The sequence below is a fragment of the Dendrobates tinctorius genome, unplaced genomic scaffold (assembly GCF_039654945.1).
Source record: "Dendrobates tinctorius isolate UK_male_01 unplaced genomic scaffold, ASM3965494v1 ptg000014l, whole genome shotgun sequence".
NCBI lineage: Eukaryota > Metazoa > Chordata > Amphibia > Anura > Dendrobatidae > Dendrobates > Dendrobates tinctorius.
In genome coordinates this window covers 6,729,676-6,745,718 of record NW_027361682.1, presented here as the reverse complement: position 1 = coordinate 6,745,718, position 16,043 = coordinate 6,729,676, and the positions used below count along the sequence as shown (strand labels likewise).

The 16,043-nt window shown below is 44.0% G+C and overlaps 1 protein-coding gene across 1 annotated transcript in view; it reads right to left on the bottom strand.

Moving 5' to 3' along the window:
• The window catches only part of LOC141070615 (uncharacterized), a 93,696-nt gene that overhangs the window by 46,382 nt on the left and 31,271 nt on the right, over positions 1–16,043 (bottom strand). The window contains exons 5-6 of the mRNA XM_073559566.1: positions 12,592–12,786; positions 11,624–12,463 (exon numbers count right to left, since the gene is read on the bottom strand). Coding sequence (XP_073415667.1) covers positions 11,624–12,463; positions 12,592–12,786 — 1,035 coding nt within the window. The remainder of the gene's footprint in view (positions 1–11,623; positions 12,464–12,591; positions 12,787–16,043) is intronic.

Sequence of the window (16,043 nt, the reverse complement as noted above, 5' to 3'; positions counted from 1 at the left end):
CACAAGTAGCTCACACACACAGCTCACACACACGCATGTATCATACAGCTCACACAGCTCACACACATATGCATGTATCACACAGCTCACACAGACAAGTAGCTCACGCTCACATATCTCACACACACATATCACACACCCATTTATCACACAGCTCACACACGCATGTATGACACACACAAGTAGCTCACACACACAGCTCACACACACACACACATGTATCACACAGCTCACACACACGTATACCACACACGTATCACACAGCTCACACATATCACACACGTATCTCAAACACATGTATCACACAGCTCACACACAGCACACGCACACACACACCTCACACACACACGTAGCTCACACACACAGCTCACATTCACACACAGCTCATGCACAAGTAGCCCACGCTCACACAGGCATGTATCACACAGCTCACGCTCACACACGCAGGTATAACAGCTCACACACAGCTCACGCTCACACACACGTATCTCACACGCACACGTATCACACACACAGCTCACACACACATGTATCATACAGCTCAAATCAACAAGAAAAAAGAACATGCATATATACAGTGGGGCAAAAAAGTATTTAGTCAGTCAGCAATAGTGCAAGTTCCACCACTTAAAAAGATGAGAGGCGTCTGTAATTTACATCATAGGTAGACCTCAACTATGGGAGACAAACTGAGAAAAAAAAATCCAGAAAATCACATTGTCTGTCTGTTTTTTTTTCCTTTTATTTGCATATTATGGTGGAAAATAAGTATTTGGTCAGAAACAAGCAATCAAGATTTCTGGCTCTCACAGACCTGTAACTTCTTCTTTAAGAGTCTCCTCTTTCCTCCACTCATTACCTGTAGTAATGGCACCTGTTTAAACTTGTTATCAGTATAAAAAGACACCTGTGCACACCCTCAAACAGTCTGACTCCAAACTCCACTATGGTGAAGACCAAAGAGCTGTCAAAGGACACCAGAAACAAAATTGTAGCCCTGCACCAGGCTGGGAAGACTGAATCTGCAATAGCCAACCAGCTTGGAGTGAAGAAATCAACTGTGGGAGCAATAATTAGAAAATGGAAGACATACAAGACCACTGATAATCTCCCTCGATCTGGTGCTCCACGCAAAATCCCACCCCGTGGGGTCAGAATGATCACAAGAACGGTGAGCAAAAATCCCAGAACCACGCGGGGGGGGGACCTAGTGAATGAACTGCAGAGAGCTGGGACCAATGTAACAAGGCCTACCATAAGTAACACACTACTCCACCATGGACTCAGATCCTGCAGTGCCAGACGTGTCCCACTGCTTAAGTCTGTACATGTCCGGGCCCGTCTGAAGTTTGCTAGAGAGCATTTGGATGATCCAGAGGAGTTTTGGGAGAATGTCTGATGAAACCAAACTGGAACTGTTTGGTAGAAACACAACTTGTCGTGTTTGGAGGAAAAAGAATACTGAGTTGCATCCATCAAACACCATACCTACTGTAAAGCATGGTGGTGGAAACATCATGCTTTGGGGCTGTTTCTCTGCAAAGGGGCCAGGACGACTGATCCGGGTACATGAAAGAATGAATGGGGCCATGTATCGTGAGATTTTGAGTGCAAACCTCCTTCCATCAGCAAGGGCATTGAATATGAAACGTGGCTGGGTCTTTCAACATGACAATGATCCAAAGCACACCGCCAGGGCAACGAAGGAGTGGCTTCGTAAGAAGCATTTCAAGGTCCTGGAGTGGCCTAGCCAGTCTCCAGATCTCAACCCTATAGAAAACCTTTGGAGGGAGTTGAAAGTCCATGTTGCCAAGCGAAAAGCCAAAAACATCACTGCTCTAGAGGAGATCTGCATGGAGGAATGGGCCAACATACCAACAACAGTGTGTGGCAACCTTGTGAAGACTTACAGAAAACGTTTGACCTCTGTCATTGCCAACAAAGGATATATCACAAAGTATTGAGATGAAATTTTGTTTCTGACCAAATACTTATTTTCCACCATAATATGCAAATAAAATGAAAAAAAAACAGACAATGTGATTTTCTGGATTTTTTTTTCTCAGTTTGTCTCCCATAGTTGAGGTCTACCTATGATGTAAATTACAGACGCCTCTCATCTTTTTAAGTGGTGGAACTTGCACTATTGCTGACTGACTAAATACTTTTTTGCCCCACTGTATATAGGATCACTATACACAATACCAATGGATTTAGAAAAAATATATAGTTTATTGTTTACAGAACCAGAAAGCAACACACAAATTAAAAACACTTAAAAAGTCCAAAAGACTAGGACATACATAGTCCACAACAATGCAATATATGACAATCAATATTACAATACCGCTGGCCATTCAATAATTTATTATTACACTGGAAATATATCATATGGGCATGCTGCTAATAAAAGCTCCAAAAATATATGAGATGTGACCAAAATATAATCCACATTCTCAATGCGGCGACACACATAAAGGTGATTACAACTAGCAATCAAATCCCACTGTATGCTGTACTCACAAACTCTGAATACAATGGTGGAAAAAGCTGCTATGCCAGAATGGAGACAGGCAGACTAATACATCACCATGAACCAGTCCAGTCAGAGAAAGATAAAATTGGTCGCCCCGTCATCTGATGGTCAGCCATGCAGCAAGAACGGAATAAAGAGACCCACGCGTTCCGACAGTCATGGTGTCTTTTTCAAGGTGAGCGTATCTGGCTCTGCTAAGCCTATCTATTTAAGCATAAATAATTAGCAACGGATTCTTACCAGCTGACAGCCGGCGGCAGGAGATCAGCGTGAAGCATTGTGGTGACACATAGTAGGCAACCCGGAAGCTGTCACTCAACGGGGTCGGAACACATAGTGCGCTTGCGTGCTCTTAGTATATTATGGAAGTCACATATGTGAATCTGGCGCATGCGCAGTATCTCGCCCACAATCACTGTGGGCAATGTTGTTTTAGCGAATGTGCATGCTCGCGGTGATATGCGAATAGACATACATAGACATCCCTAAATAAGCACCAATAACGTTCTTAACATAAATAAATATGGCTCAAAACTAATGTAGCTTATTAGAGTCGCCTACGAGAGTCCAGTACATGCGCAATATCTCATTCACAAAGGAGTATGGTAGCGCTACAAATATTCACACTATCATTTGTATTTTATAGAGATATGAGACACAGAGTAAAGACATATATAGCTGACAGCTACATATATCAGAAAGATTACAAAAGAGTGTATGGAGGTTTTTAAACATACATAGTTAAAAGGTCCATTTTGACCAATATTATGCAAAGATATATCTATTCACAATAACTGAAAGTAGTACAGTCATGGCCAAAAGTTTTGAGAATGACACAAATATTATATTTTCACATGATCTGCTGCCCTCTGGTTTTTATGTGTGTTTGTCAGATGTTTTTATCACATACGGAAATATAATTGCAATCATATTATGAGTAACAAAAGGTTATATTGACAGTTAGAATGAGTTAATGCAGCAAGTCAATATTTGCAGTGTTGACCCTTCTTCTTCAGGACCTCTGCAATTCTCCCTGGCATGCTCTCAAACAGCTTCTGGATCAAATCCTGACTGATAGCAGTCCATTCTTGCAAAATCAATGCTTTTATTTTGTCTGAATTTGAAGGTTTTTGTTTGTCCACCCGTCTCTTGATGATTGACCACAAGTTCTCAATGGGATTAAGATCTGGGGAGTTTCCAGGCCATGGTCCCAAAATCTCTATGTTTTGTTCCCTGAGCCATTTAGTTATCACCTTTGCGTTATGGCAAGGTGCTCCATCATGTTGAAAAAGGCATTGTTGATTGCCAAACTGCTCTTGGACGGTTGGAAGAAGTTGCTCTCGGAGGACATTCTGGTACCATTCTTTATTCATGGCTGTGTTTTTAGGCAAGACTGAGAGAGAGCCCATTCCCTTGACTGAGAAGCAACCCCACACATGAAGGGTATGTGCACACGCTGCGGATTCTGCTGTGTTTCCGCAGCGTTTTTGGCTCTGCAGAAACGCAGCAGATTTTGCTGCGATGTACAGTACCTTTATTTCCTATGGAAATAAAAAAAAGCTGTGCACATGCTGCGTTTTTTTCCGCGCGGTTTTGCTGCGGTTTACAATCCGCAGCATGTCAATTGTTTGGTGCAGAAACGCTGCGGTTTTACACCTCATCCATTATGAGGTGTAAAACCGCAGGGCAAAACCGCAGAAAAAACGCAGATAATCCGCAGATAAACCGCAGGAAAACCGCAGCACTTTGTCCTGCGGATTTCCTGCGGTTTTCTCTACAAAATCCGCAGAGACTAAAAACTACGTGTGCACATACCCGAATGGTTTCAGGATGCTTGACAGTTGGCATGAGACAAGACTGGTGGTAGCGCTCACCTCGTCTTCTCCGAATAAGCCGTTTTCCAGATGTCCCAAACAATCGAAAAGGGGATTCATCAGAGAAAATGACTTTACCCCAGTCCTCAGCAGTCCACTCCCTGTACCTCTTGCAGAATATCAGTCTGTCCATGATGTTTTTTCTGGAGAGAAGTGGCTTCTTTGCTGCTCTCCTTGAGAACAGGCCTTGCTCCAAGAGTCTCCGCCTCACAGTGTGTGCAGATGCACTCACACCTGCCTGCTGCCATTCCTGAGCAAGCTCTGCACTGCTGGTAGCCCGATCCCGCAGCTGAAACACTTTTAAGAGATGGTCCTGGCGCTTGCTGGTCTTTCTTGGGCGCCCTGGAGCCTTTTTGGCAACAAGGGAACCTCTCTCCTTGAAGTTCTTGATGATGCGATAGATTGTTGACTGAGGTGCAATCTTTCTAGCTGCGATACTCTTCCCTGTTAGGCCATTTTTGTGCAGTGCAATGATGACTGCACGTGTTTCTTTAGAGATAACCATGGTTAACAGAAGAGAAACAATGATGCCAAGCACCAGCCTCCTTTTAAAGTGTCCATTCTTACTTAATCATGACAGATTGATCTCCAGCCCTGTCCTCATCAACACCCATACCTGTGTTAATGGAGCAATCACTGAAACGATGTTAGCTGGTCCTTTTAAGGCAGGGCTGCAATGATGTTGAAATTTGTTTTGGGGGATAAAGTTCATTTTCTAGGCAAATATTGCTTTGCAAGTAATTGCTGTTAAGCTGATCACTCTTTATAACATTCTGGAGTATATGCAAATTGCCATTAGAAAAAATGAAGCAGTAGACTTTGTAAAAATTAATATTTGTGTCATTCTCAAAACTTTTGGCCATGACTGTAGTAGCAGCCAATTTTTGGCAATAATAGATAAATGAAAAGATGGAGAATGACCCATATAAATATAGATATACAATACTATAATTAGCATATGGCTCAGATATAGTATAACAAATCAACAGTCTTCTAGTAAGATTCGGCGCATGCGCAGTATCCCACTCACAAAAGAGTATTTTACTGCTGCTACTATTCACACTGGACGTGTGTATTTCACAAAAGTGCGAGATACCTAGGAAACACAGGTACAGTGGTTGGGGTACCTGGCCAAAGTATATATCATTAAATAGTACATTTTATCCAGTATGTTACACAAGTCTAAGCCTATTCATGTTGACTAAAGATAGTACTGATAGCCAAAATTGGCAGTAATGGATAGGAGAAACGACCTATATGCATACAAATATACAGATAGAAATGTATACGAATTCATACAGACAGGTATATAGGTATACATATTCAAATAGACACATGGCTTACTCATAGAGTAACCACTAACTAAAAGATGTAATATATCAAGGCATCAGATATTGAAAGACAATACATCTTCCAAAAAGTTGGAAAAAGATGGTAGGCAGAATATTGGCAGCATAAGGCTACTTTCACACATCAGGTTTTCGGCGTCAGGCGCGATCCGGCGTCGTGCCGGAATGCCGGATCCGGCAAATGGTTTGTAAAACCTGATGTGCCGGATCCGGTTTTCTGCCGGATCTGTCTTGTTCTTGACAGACAAAACCGGATCCGCCTCATCCGGTTCATCCGTTTTTCTATCCGTTTTTCGACGGATTACGCCGGATCCGGTTTTTAAAATTGACTCTTGTGGCCCCTCAAGGCAGAGTACACTGGCAGGATGACAGAGTGTGAAAGATTTGTGCCCTAACCAAACTTGTGTACCTTCTGGACCAACAGTATATACCTTTGCCAACCAAAGTTGGCTATCTTGTCATGGTCTACTATTTTTAGCTTTAGGCCACAGGTATGTACCTGGTTGTGTTTTATGCAAAGTATTTCACCTTTTAACAAAAGTTGTGTACATTGTTAGGAAATCACCAACAATAAACACAACTTTTTAGGTGAAATACTTTGCTTCAAACACAACCAGGAACACAACTGTGGCAAAAAGCTAAAATTTACCCACAGCTATATACCTGGTTTTGAATACCTTTTTACCTTTGAAATACCCTGTATTTAACCTTTTTTTTAAGCATAGTTCGCCGCAGAAAGAAAAGACAGACAACCATTGTGAAACGATAATTTAACTTTTATTTAAAATTTTTTTTTTTTTTGTAAAATGTTTTTAAAGTGCAAAAAACTTTTTTTAATAAAGGTTTTAAACCCAATGGGCATTTTTATTACAAAACACATCATAAATCTGTGTAGTGTGGGGTGGAAATACTGCTGGAGGGGCTGCGGGACACTTCGACACTGGGTGTGTGGAGAGAGGACTGGGATCGTGGTGGGGAAGGAACAGTTAGAGGTGAAGGTGTGGAAAAAGCTACAGAATGGGTGGACATGTTGGAGGCAGAAGAGGTGGTGGGCGGTGGAGTGGAGGGTTGGGCAGGGACTGTAGGAGCAGATGATGTTGATGGAAAGTTGTATGGGGAAGGAGTTTGGTACGGGGAAGGAGTTTGGTACGGGGAAGGAGTTTGGTACGGGGCAGGTTGCTGGAAGTGGGGAGATGTCTGGTACTGGGGAGGTTGCTGGTACTGGTGAGATTGCTGGTATGTAATAGGAGGGGGAGGATGGAAAGTGGCTGGAGGGGGTGCAGATGTAATAGGAGGGGGAGGATGGAAAGTGGCTGGAGGGGGTGCAGATGTAATAGGAGGGGGAGGTTGGAAAGTGGCTGGAGGGGGTGTAGGTGGAGGAACTACAGTGGTGGGAGGTGGAGGTTGGGAGGTAACCTGCTGTAGAGCACCGTGGCACGAATGCATTACATGCATCTGCTGGGTAGGAGATAGTGTTGCCATGCGCTCCACAACAGACCTGAAAAAGGTGTGGTTTGGCGAAGATCTTGCTTCTGAATGCATGGTTTGCAGAAGTGTCTTCACCTCCAGAATGCTGGAGTTGATCTGCTGAAAGCCTGCGGAGATTTGCTCTGACAAGACTTTTAGACAGTTCTGGAAAGATGCATTCAGATGCAAGAACTCTTGCGCATAACTCTTTTCCTGACCCCTCTGCCGCTGCCGCCCAGTACCCGCAGGTGTACTAGAGGTGGCAGGGGCAGAAGGGTGGGATAAAGGGAAAGCGATCTCCTCACCAGCAGCTTCATGTAATGTAGGCGGCCACGATGCTCCTGTGCTGGTGGATGGGACAGATGGGTCGAATGTGTGGGAAGGCTGGGAAGGTGCAGATGTACCGGGGCGGTCGAAGTGTCCCTCGGTGCCGGTCTCCTCAGGGATCGCCTCAGAAGGGTCCAATCGTGCAGGCTCCCGAGTGCTGCTCACCGTGCTGTGGAATAAAGAGAAAAAAAAACAATTAAAATACTGACATGGTATGGCCCTGGCTGAAAAAAAAAAGTTACATCTAACATTTTTTTTCACATGTGGTGTGTAATATTTACCTTCTGGTGAGCATTGTTTCCCGGAGGAACGACAGGGCTTGTGCGTACTTGTACTTGCTCCTGCGTCCTCCAGATCCACTCGGGGCCCGCATCTCTTTATTGAACTCCTTCTTGAAACGATCCCTCACAGACCGCCACCGATTCACAATTCTGTTCCCTGAAATGAGAAAGGAGTGGTTAGTATACAACATCAGTGTTTCACAAACTCCAGTCCTCATGGTCCCCAGGGGTCATGTTTTCAGGATTTCCATAGTAAATAGAAATCCTGAACACATGATCCGTGGGGACCACGAGGACTGGAGTTCGGGAAACACTGGTTTACATCAAGCAACCGGTACTGTATATACTTACGCTCTTTAATCTGGGCCCGAACATCGAGGTCCTCCCAGCGGCCCACAAGGAGTGAACAGATTTCCTCCCAGAGTCGTCGGGTAACGATAAGGTCAGCATGCCGGTGGTCAGCCATATTCCAGAGCGGCTCCCTTTGTCTGACGAGATCGATGAGGTGGTCCACATCGAGTCCTCCATCCTCACCGTCAGAGTCGGGAGCACGCTGTGAAGGCTGTTAAAGAAAAAGACAAAAATAACATTAGCCTCCACAAAAGAAATGAAATAAAAAGTGCAAAAAAACAAAGCAAAAATATTTATACTTACACGCTGGTGACCGCCGCGTTGCTGTCGCCGACGACCCTGGGAGGCACTGCGAGGACCTCTTGGCCGAGCACCAGATTGGGAAGACTAGAGAAGAAAACAAAAAATGTTATGTCTTTGGATGTAGGCATTTGTTTGCTGTGTGTGGTCTGCAGAACATTGTTTTCTATGTGTTGTGTGTAGTGTGATGTTGTGTTTCTGCGTTTGATGCAAAAAACTTACCAATTGTGAGCCCACTCCAGGTGTCTGTCCACCCCTTCCTTCTTCTTCTGGGAGCTCCTCTTCATCTTGTGATTCCTGTTTTGAAATAAAAGGCAATGAATAGACATATATTACAGAGATGATGGATTTTGGAAATAAAAACTTACCGTCAAACGCTGACGATGCGAGGGAGGGCTCCCAGAAGAAGATGTGCTGTCCTGTTGATGGCCAGACTCCATGGCTGTGGGTATTGCTGCTGCTGTTGCTGCTGCCAGTGATGCCATTTCTGCTGCTGCTGCTGCTGCATCTCTTTGGCGGCTGTTGAATAAAGAGAAACAAAGGGCCAATGAATATCTTGATATTCCATGGCCCTAGTTTGGAGGAATGGGGGATTTGATAATTACCGTCTCTCATCTGCTGCTGGACTCCCCTCCTCAGCATGTTCCATTTGCTGCTCCATTTGGGGTGGTGCTGATGGTGCTGCTGCTGCAGATGTCTGCTGCCTTCTCCTGCTCCTGGTTCTTGGCTTGGGTGGCATGTTGGGTGTGGCTGAGGGTCCCATTGTCTTGCTTTTATATATCTCCTGTGGGCAGAGCTTCTGAGCATGCTCAGACCAAAAAACCGGATCCGGCCGCCGGATCCGGCTTTCGCTGGATCCGGCGCATTGCGGCGCTCATAGGCTTTCATTGTGTGAAAAAGACGGACGCGCCGGATCCGGCGTGTCCGGCTTTTTCGCCGGAGACAAAAAACGTTACAGTAGCCGTTTTTTCCAGACGCCGGATCGCGACACATTGCCGGATCCGGCGAAAACCGGATGAAACGCATGGCCATCCGGCGCGATCCGGCGCAAATGCAAGTCAATGGGGGGGAAACCGGATCCGGCATTGCATTTCGCCGGATTCGGTTTCTGTCAAAAGCGCCGGATCGCGCCTGACGGCGAAAACCTGATGTGTGAAAGAGGCCTAACAATGTATTAAAGGCCCCATGAGATAATGTCCTAGACCCACAAGAAAGATACTAAGCCAAAAACAAGTCATGTATAGGACGCATAAAAATTATTGTAATATACAGATGGAAGTGCATATTCGTTTAACAAACAACCATTCAAAATTCACTTATTCCAATAGATGTTATATAATATAACCACAATGGTTGTTCTATAAGGGTAACCGTTTGGCCCAACCCAAAAAGAAATACTGTAAAAAGGTTGTTGAATTTTCGAAACAAATTCAAATTTGTAACAGATTAAATAAAAATTTTTAATAAAGCAGTAGGCCATATACTAGCAGCATAACCATATGATCAGAGCCCCATAGGGTGGTGTCCTTAGCCCACAAAGGGGTGTTACAACAATAACAGATCATCTTGTTCAAAATACAGAAAAGCAGAAGAAACAACAATTAAAATAACTGAATATCCAACAACTTTTAGACAATCTGTGCGGCACAAGTCTTACGGGTTCATGGTGATTTCTTCACCCCAAATATTGTAAATTCCTCAGGATTCCACTTCAATACTAGACCTAGGCAAAAGAGATCTAGAAAAAGAAAACACAAGAGAGTCTCTGTAAGAGGAAAAGAGTAAATAAAACAGGAATCCCAGGCACTCTGCTATTGCTGCCCACCAGTCCGACAGGAAAAAACAGAGAAAAGTCCAGGTCTTCCTGTAAAAACCGGTGTACAGCAATTCCTCATTGAGGCCATCCGGTGAGAGGCAGCCCAGATGGTAAATCCATCTGGCTTCTTGTCGGAGGCGCTCATCTGTAACACTGCCCCCCTGATGTTAATATGGACCCCTTCTAAACCCATAACTCTGAAGTAGTCAAAGAAGCCCCCATGTTGCTCTAAAAAATGAGCAGCCACAGAGGTGATGGATTTACCTTTGCCCTTCTGCGTCGCAGTTCTTGCGTTTTCTGCCCAACGTATATTTTGTTACATCCACAGACCAGGGCGTAAACCAGATTACGTGATCGACAATTGAAGTACGCCTTCGACTGTAGCTGTGTGGGCAGATGAAGCAGAGAAGCAGCTCGATTTGAAATGATCAAGGGGCAAATAGAGCAACCTCCACAGGGAAAAGACCCTCTGTTATCATGACCCGTTCTTATTCTAGTTACAGGGCGTCTAAAATGACTTTTGGTTAAGTGATCATTTAAGTTCTTCGCTCTCCTGGCCACCACTATGGGCCATTCACCAATAAAGTGCCGTAATCTTGGTTCCCTCAATAAAATGCCCCAATTATTCCCAAGAATCCGATATATATCGCTCCACTGGTTATTAAACCTCGTGATTAGGCTAACTCTATTGGGTGCTGTTCTTACCCATGGTTTTAGGGCATCCTCTCTGGATTTATTCATTGAAAATTCAAAGGCTCGCGATATAATCCTCTTAGGTTTCGTGAAAGGGGGTACCCGATTAGTGAGTTGACGGGATTCCTTAATAAAATCCTCAGTGTGGCTACAATTCCTCCTGAGTCTCAAGAATTGTCCTTTCAGTATTCCCTTCCGTAGGTGTGCTGGATGAAAGCTGTTAAAGTGCAGCACATTATTCGTAGCCGTTTCCTTACAGAATAGCGTAGTGACAATATGATTTTGGCAAATCCGTAGTCTCAGGTCCAGAAAGTCGACTGAGCTGGAAGAAATAGAGGATGTTAATCTAATATTCCAACAGTTATTATTTAGTTCGCCAATAAAGACATCAAGTTGCTCCCGAGTCCCAGACCAGATGATGACAATGTTGTCAATGTATCGATGCCACTTTACCACAAATTTGGAGAACATGTCCTGTTTGTACACATGTGTCTCCTCCCACCAACCCATAAATAGTCTAGATAAGAACAAAGTTTCTCATATAGTCTCCCCAACCCCGAAATTATTGGCCTACCTGGAGGCCTGGTTAAAGACTTATGCACTTTAGGTAACATATATAGAGTTGGTACCACAGGGTAACTAGTAGACAGAAAATCCAATTCTTTTTTATTGATGATACCACAGGAGTGAGCCCTCAATAGTAATCTATCCAACTGTCCTTTGAAGATAGTGGTAGGGTCGGACGGCAGTAATTGGTAGTGTTGGACATTATCAAGCTGTAGCCTGGCTTCAAGACAGTACATGGTTTGGGGCCAAAGGACAATATTTCCGCTCTTATCTGCTTCTTTAATTTCAAAAAGATCATTGCTTTTTAACTTATTAAGGGCAAGTCTTTCATCCTGGCTCAAATTATTTTGACAGTGTTTGTCTAATTTCATTCCCCTAATGTCCCTACAGGTCTTGTCAAAAAAGATTTGAATTACCGGAAACAGAGAGAATTTGGGGGTTGCTTGTGACGGTAGTCTACCATTAAATCTTCTTCTACTTTGATCACTCTCATTTTCTCTTAGTAGATCTAGTAGATCACGAAATACTTGTCTATCTTGGTCTGGGAGTTCATCAATAAGTGACGGCTGATGATAGAGCATCTTGAACGTCAGTTGTCTACAAAATAAGTATAGATCTTTTGTTAGTTCAAATTTATCAAGGCAGTTTTTAGGTGAGAAAGATAATCCCTTTGTAAGTAGATTAACCTCAAGCTCAGAGAGTTCATAGGTCGAGAGGTTAATGATACGCAGCTCACCTTTGTCAAAATTATGATCATTTCGAAGGTTCGGATCTATAAACGTCTCCGATTGTTGAACCTCGTTTCTCTTTTTGAGCTTGGTGACCAAGCTCGAAAATTCTTGTTTCTTTTTACGCGGGGTCTTAGGTTTCCTTCGCCCCCTTCTATGCTGCTTTCTCTGTCGCTCGTGTTGGTTGATAAAAAATCACTACTTAAGGTGGGTGCTAGTCCATTATCGGTTCCATTAGTCTTATTGTCAGAAGTCTTAGTGGTTTTTCTCCTTATTTTTCCCTAGTGAGACCACTTAAATACTCTTTGTTTATCTAGGTCAGTCTTATCATGTTGGAACTTGCTCTTTTTGCCCCTAATAATATCGTTCTCATAGCGGTCTATCAGTTCCTTACGGTGGATTTTGAAAGGATCCACCTGTGTTTTTTTGTCAAAAACTTCCAATTTGGACTCCTTATCCCTAATATCTTCCCTGATCTTGGACAAAAACACCCGATCCTGCTCAATAAGCATGTCAATAATTATGTATGAACATTTCTTTAGACCATTTTCCCACATATCCTTGAAACCTTGGTCAACCTCCCATGCTGGGAAAATCTGATCTCTCAGACCACGGGGTATAAGACCTAAACTCTCTAGGCTTTTGATGTTCCACCACGTCTTAGTCAATTTTTTATGTAAATTTGTTAGATCTGACATCAAGATTTGAAAGTCCACATCACCACTACCACTTGCGATTTCTGTGGCACCTGCCAAACCAAAAATCTCTTTAACCTGTTCCTGCCAGGCTGCTTCTCTGGCATTAAGATAGTAGCGCTGAACATCTGTTTATCTGACCACAACATTTTATTGGGTCCTGCTGTCTCAATTTAGTTTGATTAACAAGAAGAGAGCGAGCACAAAAAAAAACAAACAATCCTTAGCCTCCTATATATTCAGACATAGCTTGGGGAAGGCATTTATGCAGGGGGCATTTATGCACATGTAATCGAAGTACATGTATCAAAATACTGGCAGTTATAACATGGCAGTTAGACAGGGCAGGAGACAGGTAAGACATTTATATACATCTACTCCCTGTACATTTGGAATACAACAAATATATACCATATGCATTTGTGTAATTTATATCCTGGCCGCTGCATTCACACACATCCACCGCCCTGGCATTAACTCTCTACACTCCATCCATATCGGCCCCTCGCTTCTTTCCTCTCCTATGTATAGCACTCACGCTCTTTTCACATTGTTAAATTGCACAGATCCAGTCAGTCCCACCATTCAACATAAGAGACGCTCTCACAAATCACTTAACCATCTGCTCACTCTTTCTATCCTCCTTCTCCTAGTCGCAGGAGACATTGCTCCCAACCCTGGTCCCCCATGTTATAGAATGTCAAACCCCCCAACTGCTACGCTCAGAAACCCCTCTAATCTTATTAATATTCCCTGCATGCCATCTGTCTCTCTTAATTGTGCACTTTGGAATTCTCGCTCCGTGTGTAACAAACTCTCCTTCATTCATGACTTTTTCCTTTCTAATTCTCTTAACCTCCTGGCTCTTACTGAAACCTGGATCCAGCAGTCAGACACTACCGCTGCTGCTGCTCTTTCATGCGGGGGACTACACTTCTCTCATACCCCAAGATCAGACAATAGAGCAGGTGGAGGCGTTGGTCTGCTTCTATCACCAAAATGTACCTTTCAGGTTATCCCTCAACTACCCTCACTTGTCTTCCCTTCTTTTGAAGTCCATGCCGTCAGACGCTACACCCCCTTCTCCATGCGAGTGGCGGTGGTATATCGTCCTCCCGGCCCCTCCCATCAGTTCCTGGATCATTTTGCCACTTGGCTTCCACATTTTCTCTCCTGTGACATCCCTACCCTCATCATGGAAGATTTCAACATCCCCATTGCTCTTCCCCTCTCCCCATCTGCTACTCACCTTTTATCTCTAACCTCCTCGTTTGGCCTTTTGCAGCTTACTAATTCTCCAACGCATGAAGACGGAAACTCCCTCGATTTGGTCTTCTCTCGGTTTTGTGCAGTGGATGATTTTGCAAACTCCCCTCTCCTGCTCTCTGACCACAATCTTCTTTCATTCTCTATCAAGAACTGCCAGGCTGCTCAGGTCACCCCCTCTGTCCTTATTTATAGAAACATACAGGCCATTAACCCCCAGAAACTTATGAAGAACTTGCAGTCTTCATTGGCCCCTATCTCCTCCCTTTCATGTCCTGATTCTGCACTGAAGCATTACAATGAAACACTTCAAAGTACCCTGGATGAATTTGCACCCGCTATAAATAGAACACCACAACACAGACGGCGAAAACCCTGGCACACCCTGTAAACACGTTTCCTGCAGCGGTGCTCCAGGTGCGCTGAACGTCTGTGGAAAAAATCCAATCTACACAAAGATTTCATCCATTATAAGTTTATGCTTAGAACATACAACACTGCCCTTCACCTCTCCAAGCAAACCTATTTCAACACCCTCATCACCTCACTGTCCAATAGCCCGAAACGTCTCTTTGACACTTTTTATTCTCTACTCAACCCAAGAGTACAGGCCCCAACCACGGAGCTCCAAGGTGACGATCTGGCCAATTACTTCAAAGAAAAAATTGACCAGATTTGACAGGAAATTATCTCCCAATCACCTCATACCATGCACTGTCCTCCCTCCCCCACTGCATCTAGCTCACTCTCTGATTTTGAGCCAGTCACAGAAGAAGAAGTAAGCAGGCTCCTTGCATCTTCTCGCCCAACCACTTGCATCAGTGACCCATTTCCGTCACATCTCCTCCAGTCCCTTTCCCCTGCTGTCACCCCTCACCTAACTAAAATATTTAACCTCTCTCTCTCTTCTGGTATCTTTCCCTCCTCATTTAAGCATGCCATCATACATCCAATACTTAAAAAACCATCCCTCGTCCAAAACTGTGCCGCTAACTATAGACCTGTCTATAATCTTCCCTTCATCTCTAAACTCCTGGAATGCCTGGTCCACTCCCGTCTTATCCGCTATCTCTCTGATAACTCTCTTCTCGACCCTCTCCAATCCGGTTTCCGCTCCTTACACTCTACTGAAACTGCCCTCACTAAAGTCTTTAATGATCTACTAACAGCTAAATCAAATGGTCATTACTACTTGCTAATTCTCTTGGATCTCTCTGCAGCATTCGACACTGTGGATCATCAGCTCCTCCTCACTATGCTCCATTCCATTGGCCTCAAGGACACTGTTCTCTCCTGGTTCTCCTCGTATCTCTCTGACCGCTCCTTTACTGTATCTTTTGCCGGTTCCTCCTCCTCTCACCTTCCGCTTACTGTTGGGGTTCCTCAAGGATCGGTTCTAGGCCCCCTCCTCTTCTCCTTGTACCCTGCCTCTATTGGTCAAACAATCAGTAGATTTGGTTTCCAGTACCATCTCTATGCTGATGACACCCAATTATACACTTCTCCTGACATCACGCCAGCCTTTCTAGAAAACACCGGCGATTGTCTAAACGCAGTGTCTAACATCATGTCCTCACTATATCTGAAACTGAACCTGTCAAAGAATGAACTCCTTGTGTTTCCTCCCTCTACTAATGTACTTATACCCGAAATTGCCATTTTCGTGTGTGGTTCCACTATTACTCCTTACTCCCCAGCAATATGCCCGCTGTCTTGGGGTCATACTTGATTCCGAGCTTTCCTTTGCCCCCCACATTCTATCACTGGCTCGCTCTTGTCATCTGCACCTCAAA